The sequence below is a fragment of the Callorhinus ursinus genome, unplaced genomic scaffold (assembly GCF_003265705.2).
Source record: "Callorhinus ursinus isolate GAN/ISIS: 27379988/994484 unplaced genomic scaffold, GSC_fseal_2.0 scaffold46, whole genome shotgun sequence".
NCBI lineage: Eukaryota > Metazoa > Chordata > Mammalia > Carnivora > Otariidae > Callorhinus > Callorhinus ursinus.
The window spans coordinates 10,852,766-10,868,575 of record NW_027397108.1 but is presented as its reverse complement, the minus strand read 5'-3'; the positions used below and the strand labels follow the sequence as shown (position 1 = coordinate 10,868,575).

General features: G+C 57.5%; 1 protein-coding gene and 1 long non-coding RNA gene across 4 annotated transcripts in view; one reads left to right on the top strand and one right to left on the bottom strand.

Moving 5' to 3' along the window:
* The window catches only part of LOC112814747 (uncharacterized), a 7,091-nt gene extending 19 nt beyond the window's left edge, over window positions 1–7,072 (bottom strand). Inside the window, exons 1-6 of one of the 3 annotated variants that reach the window (XR_012375223.1) lie at window positions 5,472–6,601; window positions 4,200–4,296; window positions 3,757–3,838; window positions 2,090–2,333; window positions 777–862; window positions 1–33 (exon numbers count right to left, since the gene is read on the bottom strand). The exon at window positions 1–33 is cut by the window's left edge and continues 14 nt beyond it. This is a non-coding gene — a long non-coding RNA (uncharacterized lncRNA). Of the gene's footprint in view, window positions 863–2,089; window positions 2,334–3,756; window positions 3,839–4,199; window positions 4,297–5,471; window positions 6,602–6,945 lie in introns of those variants that run through there. The other 2 variants (XR_012375222.1, XR_003205853.2) reach the window with 2 other exon arrangements.
* Window positions 7,073–7,253: 181 nt separating this feature from the next.
* MVD (mevalonate diphosphate decarboxylase) lies at window positions 7,254–15,350 on the top strand. Its single transcript, XM_025860410.2, has 10 exons — window positions 7,254–7,395; window positions 9,507–9,577; window positions 10,040–10,154; window positions 10,529–10,675; window positions 11,376–11,575; window positions 11,809–11,883; window positions 12,083–12,301; window positions 12,678–12,793; window positions 13,977–14,085; window positions 14,648–15,350. The coding sequence occupies exons 1-10, from the start codon at window positions 7,326–7,328 to the stop codon at window positions 14,726–14,728; spliced, it is 1,203 nt and encodes a 400-aa protein (XP_025716195.1). The 5' UTR covers window positions 7,254–7,325; the 3' UTR covers window positions 14,729–15,350.
* Window positions 15,351–15,810: the final 460 nt, after the last annotated feature.

Here is a 15,810-nt window from a genome sequence, read left to right as displayed (position 1 = left end):
TAACAGATGACAGACGACATGGACCGTCCTGGCCTACAGACAACACAGATGACAGATTGTCATGGTCTATAGACGACAGACATGGGCTGTCATAGTTAACAGACGACACGGACCATCCTGGTCTATAGACGACACAGGTGACAGACCATCATGGTCTATAGACGACAAACATGGGCTCTCAGGGTCGACAGACGACACGCTATCATAGTCTATAGACGACAGATGTCACAGACCACCACAGCTGTAGATGACAGATGTCACCATCTAGGCTGCAGCGGACAGCAGAGGTTACAGACTACCGTGACAACCTTTAGGGGTCTCCCTGCTCCAAGTCATCCATGTGGCCAGTGACCTTTGTTCAAGATACAGTTGACAATCATGTCATCCCCCAGACTGGTCTGTGAGGCCTGAGCATTCACACCACCTCCAGCAACACTCGAGCTGTCTCCTCTCCACAGGCAGGCTGTGAAGCTCCCGAGGACAGGGCTCCCTCCTGCCTCACCCGGCATCGTGCCCTGCTGGAGGGGCCCCGAGAAGGCTTCACAAATGGAGAGAGAGGAGTACATGTGACTTTGACAGAGCTTAGAAGAGAATCACAGGCTTTAGAGCCTTCCTTTTGTGATGATGAGAAAGTCATACAGCTGCTTTCTGAAGAGGGACAGAATGAAGGACAGTTTTGGGAGTTGGAAAAGGTGAAGGCTGGGGGCAACCTCGTGCCGGGACAGTTTTTAATTGCTTCTTGTTCCATCTCTGCCACAAGCCCCGCTACCTCTCACCTTCCTGTGATGTTGGCAGGTGCCTGGTGTCTGAACATGCTGGGCTCTAGCCAAGGTGGCCCTGGATCCACAACACGGAATCCTCCCTGTAAAGGAGAGAGCGCGACCCTTAGAGATGTAACTGTGTGTGAGAAGAGCAAGGCTCAGAAGCCACACAGTGCCACCAGTGACAGGACCACAACAGTAGCAGGGCCCTCCACCGACTTGCATTCTGGTGAGCAGACCCGGGAGGGACGGTGGCCCCAAGGATTTCAGAGAACTGGTCAGGATCTCAGAGTGAGTGGTGGAGGCTGGGGGATGCTTCAAATGACCACATGACCTGTGCTCTGTGCATCAAACATTCCTTAATGAACAGGAAAACTTTACAAAGAAACAGTGGTTCTGGGAGAAGAAAGAGACGTCAGGAAGGGGGGGGCTGGTGTCCCCTGCAGCAATCATGGGGCAACGTCCAGCCCCTTCTCCCCTGAACACAGGCTCCTGAAGGTCTCCAGGATGCAGGAATGTTTGTACCAGATCTGTCCCAGCCAGCCCCCAGCTCTGGACACTCTGCCTCAGATCCATTTCTCTAGATGGGAGTGCTTGGTGAGCTGGGGCAGGTTCTCAGGGTAATTAAAGGACACCAAGCATACCTCACATTCCTCTGCCTAGGAATGGTGTTTAAGACAACAGTCTATCATGAGCATAAATGAAACAATTCATGTAAGGACTCAGTCCCCAGTGCACAGGCTGGAGCAAAGTGGCCAGAGATGGGCGGGCCAGGCAACTGAAGACTCTGAGAATTGTCGTGCACGAGGTCCGGGAGCACTAAGCTCTGGTCCCCCTCTGGTCCCCAAGCAGGAGGGAAGGGCAGCAGTGTGACTAGGCCCAGGCCCAACTTCCCGTGCCGGGCTGTGACGGCTTGCTTCTGCTGACCACAGTCCCGCACCGGCACTCGGCACAGCACTGTGACGCAGGGCAGACCCCCGATGGGTGGTCACTGAATGAGCAGTGAGGCCCTTCGTGCTCTCCTGAAATGCCAAGGCACCAGTGCTCAAGGAAGGTCAGACCCTGGAGCCTGCAGCCAGGAGGGGACCCTGGGCCCCCACGCCCCACCACACATGGTGCCTGCTGACAGCACACGAGGACCCCACTTCTTCAGTTCTGTCTCAGGCAGCTCGTCCAGCCACGGACGGGCCAAGCAGCAGCTACTGGGGACGGCCGTCATTTATTCTGTGTCCAAGCCCTGCACTCTGCAGTTTATAGTAGGGGGCACTGCTATTGGTCCATAAAAGAAGAGACTGGGGTCACCACAGCTAGGAAACTTATACACGCACCCAAGTTCAGTTCGCCTGATTCTGGAGTTGATGCACTTCTTGTCGTCTGTCTTTGCTACTCACAGGTAGCCTTCAGACCAGCAGCTTTTGTCACTGGCATCCCCTGGGGCTTGCTAGAAATGCAGAGGCCGCAATCCAGATCTCCTGAATCCAGATTTCCACGAGCTCCCAAGATGACTTGTGTGCACATTAACACTGGAGGGACACCACCCGAGACTTCCTCTCATCAACACTGCGAGATCACCTGAAATATAAAGCGAAGTCTGGGAATGCAGACCAAAACCACAATGAGAAGCAACTTCACACCTGTTAGAATGGCTGTTATTAAAAACAAAGAGGAGGGCGCCTGGGTGGCTCAGTCGTTGGGCATCTGCCTTAGGCTCAGGTCATGATCCCAGGGTCCTGGGATCGAGCCCCGCATTGGGCTCCCTGCTCAGCGGGAAGCCTGCTTCTCCCTCTCCCACTCCCCCTGCTTGTGTTCCTGCTCTCACTGTCTCTCTCTGTCAAATAAATAAATAAAAATCTTTAAAAATAAAAATAAAAACAAAGAGGAAAAAGAAAATAAGAGTTGGGGTGCCTGGGTGGTGTAGTCGGTTGAGCGTCGACTCTTGGTTTTGGCTCGGGTCGTGATCTCAAGGGTTGTGGGATCGAGGCCCGCATCAGGCTCGGTGCTCAGCGGGGAGTCGGCTTCTCTCCCTCTAAAATAAATAAAAAATATTTCCTACAAAAAAGAAAAGAAGAATTGAGAGGGGTGTGGAGAAACTGGGATCTTTGTACCCTGCTGGTGGGAATCCAAGATGATGCAGCTGCCATGGGAAACAGCACGGCAGTTCCTCAAAAAACCAACAAGAGAATTACCGTATGATCCAGCAAGTCCATCTCTGAGTATCTGCCCAAAAGAACTAAGAGCAGGGACCTGAACAGATATTGGTACACCTGTGTTCACAGCATCACTCACAACGGCCAAAAGGTGGAAGCAAGCTAAGTGTCTCTCAGTGGAAAAGCACGATGCGGCCCATTCCATGCAGTGGACAATCACTCAGCCTTAGGAAAGGTCATTACACCTACTACAGCAAATAGAAGGGCCTGGGGGACATTATGCTGAATGAGAAAAGCCAGTCACAATAGGACAAGCACTGTAAGATCCCACTCATTCGAGGTCCCTAGGAGAGTCAGATCCATACAGAAAGACAGGGGGGCGCCAGGGGCTTGGTACAGGATGGGGAGTTTGTTTAATGGGGACAGAGCTCCAGGTGCAGAAGATGGAAAAGTTCTGTGAACCGGTGGTGGTGTTTGCATTACAATGAGTGTGCTTAACGTCCCTGAGCTAATAAAAAAATGGTTAAGATGGTAAATTTTAGGCTATGTACATTTTACTTTTTTGAAGATTTATTTATTTATTTAGACGGGGGTGGGGGAAGAGTACACACAGGGAGGGACAGGGACAGAGAATCCCAGGCAGACTGGGCACTGAGCACAGACCCCAACACGGGGCTCAGTCTCACAACCCTGAGATCGTGACCCACGCCGAACCCAAAAGTCAGACGCTTAACTGCCTGTACCACCCAGGCGCCCCTAGGCTATGTATATTTTAGCACGATTTTTTAAAAAACGTTTTAAAACAGAAAAAAATCTGAGGAGGATATTGGGAGATGCTTGAGGCTTACAGGAGTACACCCTGCTCTTCATTCTTGGTACTTGGCCTTGAAAGTTCAAGCTTTACTCCGTTTTCCACGCACCTTTGAAACACTTGAATGGAACAAACAGAAAATCAGAATAAAGTGACCTCTGGTTTATCATTCTCTCTGTGACCTAAGAGGCATTAACGCCACAACCTATAAAACCAAAAGCTGAGAGTACGAAAATAAATATATTTATTTACCCAAGAGGCCCTACGAGGAGTTGATTTTACACATGTGAGTAGGTCCTGGGCTGAAGGTGTTGGTGTGGGATCTAGGCCCAGCCCCTTTATAGGGGACTTGTTCCTTCAAGGTTCTCCATTAAATGAGGGAGCCTTTGCCCACGAGCACGTGGCCAGACATTTATGCCTCCTTGACTGAAGAGAGTACGGTTTAAACAATCATAATAACAAAAACAAAGGAATACCCACTTGACTGCACGAGGAGGACAGGCAGGAAGGGATGTTGTTGGGGTAGAACAGAACCCCATCTTTCTACACAGTGGTAATCAACAGATGCTATCCAAAACTGAAAAAAGAATAAAAGAAATTTAAAAAAAAAGAATATGAACAGGTTATTTAGAAATATGGAGGAAAATAAGAGATTTGAATAGTGGCCGCCTTTGGAGTGCCTGGGTGGTAGTTAAGCATCTGCCTTCAGCTCAAGTGGTTATCTAAGGGTCGTGGGATCGAGCCCCACTTCAGGCTCCATGCTCAGTGTGGAGTCTGCTTGAGATTCTTTCTCCCTCTCCCTCCGCCCCTCCCACTAGTACTCACTGTCTCTCTAAAATAAAATAAATAGGGGCGCCTGGGTGGCTCAGTCGTTAAGCGTCTGCCTTCAGCTTGGGTCATGGTCCCAGGGTCCTGGGTTCAAGCCCCGCATCGGGCTCCCTGCTCAGCAGGAAGCCTGCTTCTCCCTCTCCCACTCCCCCTGCTTGTGTTCCCTCTCTCGCTGTGTCTCTGTCAAATAAATCAATAAAATCTTTAAAATAAATTAAATTAAATTAAAATTAAAAAAAAAAATCTCAAAAAAAACAAACCAGCCAAAACCTGGAGGACGTGAGTACGGAAGAGGTCTGGTAACTGAGTTTTAAAATCATGCATATACAATATTATCCTAATCTGTTCAGGCTGCTGTAACAAAAAATACCACAGACTGAGGGACTTAGAAACCTCCACTGATTTCTCACGGTCCCGGGGGCTGCAAGTCCAAGACCAAGGTCCTGGCGGATTCTGCATCTGGGGAGGACCCACTTCCCGGTTCAGACGGCGGCAGAAGGGGCAAGGGTGTGCGCTCTGGGGCCTCTGCTGTAAGGGCTCTAATCCCATCATGAGGCTCCCCGCTCCTGACCTCACGGCCTCCCACCGGCCCCCCTCCTGACACCATCACCGTGGGGGCTGGGTTCATCATATGAACTTGGAGAACTTCGTAAAGATCTGTGCTGTCCTTTCCACCGCGACCATGGCAGAACATAAATTACTGAGGCTCACAGGTGACCTGTCTTCAGAGAATACACCCTGACTGTTGCCCAGAGCAACCTATCATCAACCTTCCAAAACAACTTTTAGCGCCTTTGCATGAAACAAACATGATCGCAAGAACAACTTAAAACAATAACCATCTGAAATGCAAATGTAAACAACAGCGAGATACTATTTTCACCATCAGACTGAAGAGCTGTGTGCTGGAGAAGGCGCCCGTACCTCCACACTTTGGTGGCCAGGCTTCAACAACGGATTCAACTTCCTTCTAGGAATTTGCCAACAGCTATCAAAATTACCTGACACGTTCTACCGGGCCCGGTGATTCCAATTCCTGAAATATCTCCTAAGGAAAACTAACACTTAAACAAAATGCGCTACATAAAAAGCAGCTTATACCATATAAAAAAAATTGGTCACCGCCTAATTGTGCACCAACAGGAGGCGAGTTGGGAAGGTTAAGGCACATGTAGACAATAGAACCAGATGATCTCCAAGAAGCAGCTAAATGGGAAAAGCTGGGTGGGAAAGAAGGTCTTTGCATGTATCATGCATAAACTTCGATGGAAAGATAAAGAACCAAGACTTCTGGGAAGAGAACCGGGCGGTGGCTGGGGTGGCAGGATTCCTTCTGCATACTCACAACCTGACTGAAATCTCAGCCATTTTAAAGGTAAAAAATAAATGTTTATAAAGGGAAGGAGAAATTGGGAGTTACTGTTATTGGCTCTGAGTTGCAGTTTAAGATGAAGCTTCTGTGGCTATATGGTGGTGATGGCTGTCAAACGGGAACGGACTTCATGCCACAGAACCACACACTTGAAAATAGTTAAAATGGTAAGTTTTACACCACGAATATTTACAACAAAAAACTCAATGTGCATATAGATATGGCAATCCATCTTAGCAGTGAAAAAAAGATCCCTGCTTATCTGGAGCTTAAAAAAAGGGGAGTGAGTGGGGCGCCTGGGTGGCTTAGTGGGTTAAGTGTCCAACTCTTGATTTCTGCTCAGGTCATGATCTCAGGGTGGTGGGATCAAGCCCCCAGTTGGCCTCCACACCCAGAGGGAGTCTGCAGGAGATGCTCTCTGCCTCTTCCCCCTCCCCCGAATAGGGAAATAAATCTTTAAAAGGGGGGGGCTGAGGTTTGAAAGAGCCTATCTCTGAAACCATTCATCCCTTAGTGCCCCCCGACCCAGCACAGGCGGGGGCTGGGATGCGGACCCCATAGTGATGCCAGACCATTGGGTCGCAGGGACCCCAAGTGCTGAGGTTTGAGGACAACCATTTGAACCGCGCGGCACGGGGGCCCGACCATCAGGCGTGGGGAGACCGATGCGCGCCGCGGGGCACGGGGCCCCGACCATCAGGCGTGGGGAGGACCGATGCGCGCCGCGCGGCACGGGGCCCCGACCATCAGGCGTGGGGAGGACCAACAGGAAGCACGGGGCACGGGGCCCCGACCATCAGGCGTGGGGAGGACCAACAGGAAGCACGGGGCACGGGGCCCCGACCATCAGGCGGGGGAGACCGATGCGCGCCGCGGGGCCGAAGACTCCGGGGCTTGCCCTTCAGCTCCGGCGGCACCCCTGACGCGGTCGTCCCATCTGTCGTCCGGAGCTGCTGAGGGCGTCTGGGCCTCCGCACCCCCTGAGCCTAGGCCGGCGGGACAGCCCCTCGGGGTGTGGTCCCCTACCGCGTCCGCCCGCGGGACCCTTGCCCTCAGCCGCGGTTCAGCCTCGCTCCAGGGAAGCCGGCGCCACACGCCGACGCAGAGCCCTGCGCCTGCGCGGTCCCCGCACCTACGCAGACCCCGGCGCCTGCGCGGACTCGGTCTGGGCGTATCTCCGCGCTTGCGCAGAGCCGGCGCGTGGTCGCCCGCCAACGGGGGCGGGCCCAGAGTCGGCAGTCCATCGTTCGATCCCCTTCATTGGCTGAGAAATGAAGCGGTGGCCGGGCCCACCGCTGATTGGGCGGCGTGCGAAACAGAGGGGCCCCGCGAGCCAATCGCAGGGCAGGTGCGGTGCGAGCCGGGCCCTGGTGGCGGCCGAGCGCTGCGCTCGCCGTTTCGAGGCTATGGCTCCTGAGAAGCCGCCGGTGGCGGTGACCTGCACCGCGCCGGTCAACATCGCGGTCATCAAGTACTGTGAGTGCGCGGCCGGGGGCGCCGAACGCGGCCCGCGCGGGACGTCCGCCCCCGCGGGGGCGAGCCGGTTGGCGACAGCGTCCACGAGGGACGCTCGGCCGCGCGGGGGCGGGACGGGGGGGTGCGCGTGGCCCCAGGACGGCCGGCCCCGCGGCGGACGCCGACAGTGCCCGGCACACGGGGGCTGGGCTCCCTCGGCCTCCCGCAGCGGGCCGGCCGGGGGCCGCTGCCCGGGTCTCCTGCCGTCACCCGAAGGCCGCCGCTGGCGGAGGCACAGCCTGTGTCGCTTTGCGGAGTGCCCTCGTCGCGGCGGGTCCGGAGACGCGTGCGGGCGGCTGCTCACGTCGTCCCTGGCCTCGCTCAGCCTGAGCCCTGTCGGCTGGTGGCGGCGCCGCACACGATCCTTGGCAGCTGGGCTGTTTCCAGGTTGAGCTTTACCGCGAATCGAGCGGCTGCAAAACTGTGCACCAGGGCTTGTGTGAGGACAGGTTGTCATTCTTTGGGGACCGATGTCCAGGAATGCCTCTGCTGCGCCACTGGGTAGTTGCACTTCAGTTTTTTATTTTTTTTAAAAAAATTTAAAGATTTTGTTTATTTGAGAGAGAGCGCACGTGCACAGGTTGCGGGGAGGAGCAGGGGAAGAGGAAGAAGCAGGCTCCCTGCTCAGCAGGGGCCCCCCTCCGGCTCGATCCCAGGGCTTTGCGATCAGGACCTGAGCCGAAGGCAGGCGCTTCACCCACTGAGCCACCCAGGCGCCCCCGCTTCTCCCGCTTCCTCTGCCGTTCCCCCACTTGTGCTCTCTGATCCTCTCTCTCTGCCAAATGAATAGATGAAATCTTAAAAAAAGTAAAATAAACACTTCCCACCCCACTTTGCATTCCCACCAGCAGTGTCCGTGTGGTCCAGCTCTTCAGCCTGTGGTGGTGTTGTCAGCTGTTATTTGAGCTGCTCTCATCGGCGGGGTGACATCTGGCTGTGGGTTTCGGGCTAGGGATACCGAACACCTGCTCTCCCGCTTACCTGTCACCTGCATGTCCTCATGCCCATGTTCTGCTTGGACCGCGCCCTTTCTTACCGTGGAGTTTTGAGAGTTTGCGATATATTCCACTAATCCTTTGTTGGACGCGGGGTTTGCCAATATTTTCTCCCACTCCGTAGCTTGTCTTCTCACCCTTCTAACAGGGTCTTTCAAAGAGCCAAAGTTGTTAAAGTTTTGGTGAACTCCAGTGTGTCAGTTTTTCCACGAGTGGGTCATGCTTTTGGTGTCAAGTCAGACGCATTTGCCCGGTCCTACAGCCTAAAGGTTTTCTCCCGTGTGTTTTTCTAAAGGTTCTGTAGTTTTATGTTTTAAATTTTAAGTCCCCACCTTGAATTGTTTCTCTGTGTAAGGCACGGGAGTCGGGTTGCAGTCTTCGTCTGGCCTCTGGATGTCCCGTTATCGGGGCAGCATTTGCTGAGAAGGCCGTTCCTCTCGTTTGCATTGCTTCTGCACTCTGGTCACAGATGAGCTGGGCGTGTTTGTGCCGGTCCGTGTCTGTGCCGTCTCGGGTCACCTGCCAGGCGGTAGTCATTACCACCCCCTTAACTGTCCACCCTCCCAGCACCGCACGCGCAAGCGCAGTGTGCTGTGACTGCTTCACCGAGAGATCCGCCGCTTCCCCCTCCACGAAGGTTTCCTTTGTCGCTGGTGTGCGGGCAGTGGGGGCGGTCCCGCGTGTCTCCAGGGCGTGAGAGCAGAGAGCTTGGGGGCGTTTTCTGTAACCAGGGCTCCTCCTGTGTGGGAGGCAAGAACCTTACCATCAGAATGCTCAGGGCCTGGAAGGCACTTCAAGGTAATTCGTTGAACAGATGAAACAAGATTAAACAGAAGCGTTGAAGCAGGGGGATGGGCTGGCCTCCGGCTCCGCTCTGGGAGCGGGAGCCCAGTGAAGTGGGGAGCAATCCAGGAGGACTTCCTGAAGGTGAGGGCACAGGAGGAAGAGGACGTATCCGGTGCAGAGAGCAGGCTCCCGGCAGATGGGGGAGCACTGGTGGGGAGGAGTGAGGGCAACAGCGTGCTGGTTTGCAGGGCTGGGAAGTGGACTGGCCTTGCCTTGGGTTGTTTGTTCCAGGGGGAAAGCGAGATGAGGACCTGATCCTACCCATCAACTCCTCTCTGAGTGTCACCTTGCACCAGGACCAGGTTAGTATGGGTCGGCACCAAACACCAAAGCAAGTATCTACCACACTTCTTTTGTTGAACTTTTGTGTGACAGTTGGATTGGTAGCAATAACTCCGTAGCCAGTGACTGTTACACACACACACACACACACACCCCATTAGGACTGTTCTTCACATGCACTCCCGTGCTCCCTGGTCTCTGGAGGTCCGCATCCCTTCCTCCTGGAGCCGTGCCCAGTGGCTCTGCTGTGGGCCATGAAAGTGTGGGCTGCACCCTGCGTGCTGGAGACCAAGCCTGGCACCGAGCCTGCTGTGTGGCTTGGGGCCTTCCTCACTGCCCGGCCTGGCCTGCTGGGCCTCAACAGCCCTGTTCTCCAGTAAGGCCGTCCCTGCCCCTGAGTGGGGCATAGGAAGGCCCTCCCCAGTGGAGGGGGCTGTTTAGCTGGCACCCGCCCCTGAGGTGGCCTGTGTTTTCTTTCCCAGTTGAAAACCACCACCACAGCTGCCATTAGCAAGGACTTCACCGAGGACCGAATTTGGCTGAATGGCCAGGAGGAGGACGTGGGGCAGCCCCGCCTCCAGGCCTGCCTAAGGGAGAGTGAGTGGGGTCCCGAGAGGGACGCGTGCAGTGCTGGGGCCAGGCCAAGCTGGTTCCTTACTCCACTGTCCCTTCTTCGCTCTGGGCTGGGTCTGAGGGCACAGAAGGTGCTGCTGCCTCCTGGCTCCCCTGACTTCCCACCGCAGCCCGGCCCCTTTTGGTGGGGGGAGGGGGATGCCTGTTAGCATAGCCGGAGCCAGGTGTGGGTCTGGCGCTGGGGTCTGGGGCTTTGCCCTGAGCAGGAGGCCCGCACCAAGTCTGGGCAGAGGCCCGGCTTCAGCGGTGCCGCTGCTTCTTCCTGACTCGTGGCAGGTGAGTTGCCAGGAGCAGGTCGGGGCCACTCTGCCCAGTGACTGTCTCCCCCGTCCCTTCAGTCCGCCGCCTGGCCCGGAAGCGGAGGAGCGCCGGTGATGAGGACCCACTGCCCCTCAGCCTCAGCTACAAGGTTCACATCGCATCAGTGAACAACTTCCCCACAGCCGCGGGCCTGGCCTCCTCAGCGGCAGGTTATGCCTGCCTAGGTGGGTGCCCACAGGAGACCCAGGGCCCCTAGGGTGCTGTGCTGCGGCAGGCGGCACTTCACACGCTCACAGCCTTCAGGGACCCGAGGGCTAAAATCTTCCCCGGGGTCTGTGTGTAGAATCCTCTAGGTTGTATGTGTCAGAAACCCATCTCCAACTTGCTTAAGCCTAAGATAGGGCCAGTTTCTTGGCTTAACTGGCTCCAGGTGCAGCTGGCTCCAGGTGCTCCGACAGGCTCATTGGGAACCTGTCTCCCTCCCTCCAGACCCCTGCTCCGCTTTCCTCTGTGCTGGCTCACTCTCCAGTAGCCCCCGCCCCCACCCTGGGGCAAAGCTGGGCACCACAGGGGCAGGCGGTGGGCTCACCATGTGTGGCCTAGCAGAAACCCCAGGGGTGATACTTACTTGCTCAGCCAGTTCATGTGCCCATGCTTAAGCCACCCTCGATGACTGGCCAGGGCAGGAGGACACGCAGTGGTGGGGACAGAGAGCTTGCCTTGTGGGCCCCCAGCTCTGTATCCTGGCTATAGACCCTTGGCCAGACCCAGCCCTGCTCCCTGACGCCCAGCACTACCAGCTGCCATGCTCATGCCCGCTTTTCAGGCCTCGCTGCTTTGGTCTCTGCTCCACATGGCTTTTTAAAGTCTTCATCCCTACCCCACCCATCTGAGCCCCCTCTGCCCTTCACCCTGTGCCTACAGCATATGCCCTGGCCCGGGTCTACGGGGTTGAGAGTGACCTCTCGGAAGTGGCTCGCCGGGGCTCAGGCAGCGCCTGCCGGAGCCTGTATGGTGGCTTTGTGGAGTGGCAGATGGGGGAGCGGGCCGATGGGAAGGACAGCATAGCCCGGCAGGTGGCCCCGGAGTCACACTGGCCCGAGCTCCGAGTCCTCATACTTGTGGTGAGTGAGGCTGGGAGGGGGCGGTTCCTCCTGGCCTGTGGGCTCCCCAGGTGGTAGAGGCACCTGGAGAAGCTTTGAGTGACTCCCCGCAGCAAAGGGGCTACTGTTCCCAGGCCTGCCCTGTCTGCCGAGGGAGGCGACCTCTGTGGCTGGGCGGGGGGGGGGGGGGGACGGGTTGGATGTTTCAGGCTGGGGGCTGCAGGGTGGGGTCCAGGGTATTTCTCTTGGTGCAGGTGAGCGCGGAGAAGAAGCTGATGGGCAGCACCGCAGGCATGCAGACCAGCGTGGAGACCAGCTCCCTGCTCAGGGTAAGGCTGGTGGCGGGATGGGTGAGCGGTGGCCCAGGGCACGTCCTGCACATCGCAACACACAGCAGGCTCCACCTGCATCCTTCAAAGCCAGGCTGCTCTGCTCGGCTCAGCGCCCCCAGCAGAGCCCCTGGCCGCCCTGCAGGGCCAGGGCTCTGACCGGGGGAACGGCTGCATCTCACGGGAATGTGCCTTGCAGTTCCGGGCTGAATCGGTGGTGCCAGCACGCATGGCAGAGATGACCCGCTGTGTCCAGGAGCGCGACTTCCAGGGTTTCGGCCAGCTGACCATGAAGGACAGCAACCAGTTCCACGCCACCTGCCTGGACACCTTCCCACCCATCTCTTACCTCAGCGACACCTCCAGGCGCATTATCCAGCTGGTGCACTGCTTCAACGCCCACCATGGGCAGACCAAGGCAAGGCCGGGTGGGGGGCAGGTGGGGGCTGACGCCATTCTGCCGGCTCCCCAGAGTTGCGGCGTGTTCCCTGGGACAGCCCTTGGGCCCAGAGCTGCTGCCAGAGAGCCCAGCTGTGGTCGAGCACAGGCCGGCCGAGACAGGGCTTCTCGGCTCCCGCTGTCCCCTGCGGTCTGCAGGCGCTTTGTTTTTTGGCCGGTTCAGGGGTGTGTGGCGCACACGTGAAAACGCTGATCCTGAGCTGATGGGCAGAGGTGCCGTGGCTCCACGGCAGGCAGCTCGCCTGGGCCCGGCTCGGCCGTGGGCAGCCGTGGGTCTCCGTGTGAGCCGGGCCGGCCACTCTGCAGACAGTCAGCACTGACCACGTGGGTTCCAGGTGGCGTACACATTTGACGCGGGCCCCAATGCCGTGGTCTTCACCCTGGAGGACACTGTGCCTGAGTTCGTGGCTGCCGTGAGACAGTGCTTCCCCCCCGAGTCGAACGGAGACAAGTGAGTTGGGGGTCTCCCACATTTGGGCGGCGTGGAGGGAGGAGCAGGGTCTCCTGCTGAGATCTGGGACGGTGGCCCCTGAGGCCGTGGTGCTGAATGGGGTCCCATGGGAGTTTCAGTCCCTGCAGGGACCCCAAGCAGCGTGCCACCAAGGGTGCCTCCCTGTGGCCATCACGTGTCACAGCCCGGTGGCCTCACGTGCAGGTGCACGCAGTATAATGGCTCCTGGGAGCGGTGCCTGCGGCCTCGCGGTGACGGCTGGGCCTTTGGACTTGTCTCTTCCAGTCGTTTTCCGCGCAGGGACGCCTCCCTGCTAGGGGTGCAGGGAGTAGGTGGGGTCGGTTTATGTGTCACCGCCGTCGGGGCGACACTGACTTGTAGTGGGTGGGGCTAGAAGGCTGACTTCCTCACCGTGGACAGACCCCATGACCAAGGACGGCCCCCCAGGCAGCTGGTGTCCTTCGGGGGACTCTGAACTCATTGCTCTTGTCACCCCGTGGGCGGTTTGCAGGCTTTCACGTTCTGGGGAGCAAGGCCATGGACTGACGCTCGGACTGAGGTGTTGCCTTCGTCTTCTTTTTTTTCAAAGATGTTATTTATTTGAGGGAGGGAGAGAGCGTGAGTGGGGGGGAGAGCGGAGGGAGAGGGAGAAGCAGACTCCCCACTGAGCACACAGCCCGACACGGGCTCGATCCCAGGACCCTGAGATCATGGCCTGAACTGAAACCAAGACTTGGTTGCTCAAACGCCTGAACCACGCAGGCGCCCCATGAGGTGCTTCCTTCTTGACCTTGGTCCCCCCCCCCGGGCCAAGCAGGGGCCACGGGTGAGGAGTGGAAGGAGGAAACCCAAAGCCCCCCTCCTGGCGGGCCCGCCAGGCACTTGTTCACTTGTGCTGGCCTTCGTGGGCAAGGTCGGATACACACCACGTACCGTTAGCGTTTACGCAGCCTTGGAGTGTGGGCCCCGGGGCTGTGCCCACACACGGGTTGTTAGCTTCTGACCTGTACTTACCTGCCTCTCCCGTTATCTCCATCTGGTTCCGGGGCTTCTGCGTCTCCCCAGAAGAGCCTTGCCCCCCTCCCCCAACCACCACAGCCACCAGTCTGCTTCCTGTCTTGTATCTGCTGTCTGCATACCTCCCGTCCATGGCCTCCGGACCTGCCTACCTGTCTTTCCCCAGGTTTCTGAAAGGGCTGCCCGTGAGGCCTATCCCACTCTCGGACGAGCTTAAAGCTGCGCTGGACGTGGACCCCACCCCCGGCGGTGTCAAGTACATCATTGCCACCCAGGTGAGGCCCAGCAGCCCCGCTGACTGAGGGGGGCGCCTCCAGCCTTGCCCAGGCGAAGGGGCTCCCTTCAGCTGCCATCTTCCCAGTTGGCTGGGAAGCCGACTTGCCAAGAGTAGGAGCAGAAGACGCAGTGACATTACCTTTGGGTTTTCAGAGCATGTAGTACAATGTGGCTTGTCCCATTCACTCACTTACCCTGCAAGTGGATGTTTAAGGACCCCCGGCATTGTGGGGTGGTATTCTCTGTGCTGAGGGGGCAGACTTAAGGAGACATGTAGGTGCTGGGGGTCCTGGGGACCTTTATGGCTCACCGGACAGGATCAGGTCAGAATCCCTGTTTGAATGCCTGAGCCAGCATTTCATTGAGATCTGTCTGATTCTAATTCCTGTGACTTGAGCCCCCAGGCCCTTCCACTTGGGACATGCTGTCTACCCCGGGTCTGGGTGATGGGGGTCAAGCGACAGGGTGCCCCGTGTGGGCCAGGGTGTCAGTGTGTTACCACGTGGGTTGTTAGCTTCTGACCTGCACTTACCTGCCTCTCCCGTTATCCCCATCTGACAGGTGGGACCTGGGCCTCAAATCCTGGATGACCCTCACGCTCACCTCCTGGGCCCAGACGGCCTGCCGAAGCCAGCCGCTTGACTGCCTTCCCCGAGGGGAGCCCTGGCCACTGCTGGGAGAACGGCCGCTTCGCTGGGACTGGGGAGCTGGGTGTGGCGGGTGGCGGGTCCATGCTTGTTGGGGCTTGAGGGCTAGCCACTGGGCTCCAGGCCGGACCACGTGCTGTGGCCGAGTTGGGTCAGTGGAGTGACTATGTGCGCCACCCAGGCCATTGGGAATGCCCCCCCACCAAGTGCCTCACCTCGCCCCAGCCTCACTCAGTGCTTTGCCGAGAAGAGAGTGGGTATGAGCACCAAGGATCCGATACTGGGCACTGAGCTGGATGGTGTGGAGCTGCCGGGCACCCTTCAGAGGGCCCCCTGGACTCACTCTCCGAGGCCACTCCCACAGCCCCAAACAGCAGCTCTGCCGGACATGACGGGGAGTTGGCACCCCTCCTCAGAGCCGGAGGACAGGTCGCCGCTGCAGACCTCAGGGACCCCCCCCACAGAAGCTTCAAGCCTGAGACAGCCCCCATGCTCCCTCTGCCAGACTCAGGCATGCGGCACAGAAAGACCCCGGGTGTGTCTCCAGCGGGCGGTGGGCGAGCAGCACCAAAGGAGCCTGTGGGCTGCTGGGAATAAAGGCAGCGGGGCTGACTGGGGCAGACGTGCTCTTTTGTGGTTCCGGCACCAGCGCTCTGGGGCCCCTGTGCTGAGAGGCTGGGAGGGTATGGGCAGCGCACCCAAAAAAGCTGCTTTCTGTCCCCTTCGCTTGCCTGTCCGCTGCTGGCCACACAGCGAGTGTTCAGCATGTGGCCATGACCCATGTTCGGCGGCTGACATGGTCACTGAGGCTCTGAGGGGTGTGAGGAGGTGGTTTGGGTCTGGCTTTAGGTCCCTGTCCATGAAAGAAGGTGGGAAGTGGGTTTGCTGGTTAAGAACATGATTCCCCATAGCCCAGAAGTTTCTGGTTCCTGAAACCACAGGAATGCCACCCCTCCCCATTTCTGAAACATCAGTGCAATGCGAGGCAGGCTTCCAGGAGAAGGTGGACACCTGGGCCAAACCCCCGTCCCTCTCCCACCAGGGTCAGGGCTGTGGCCGTGGCTTTGGCCATGGCTG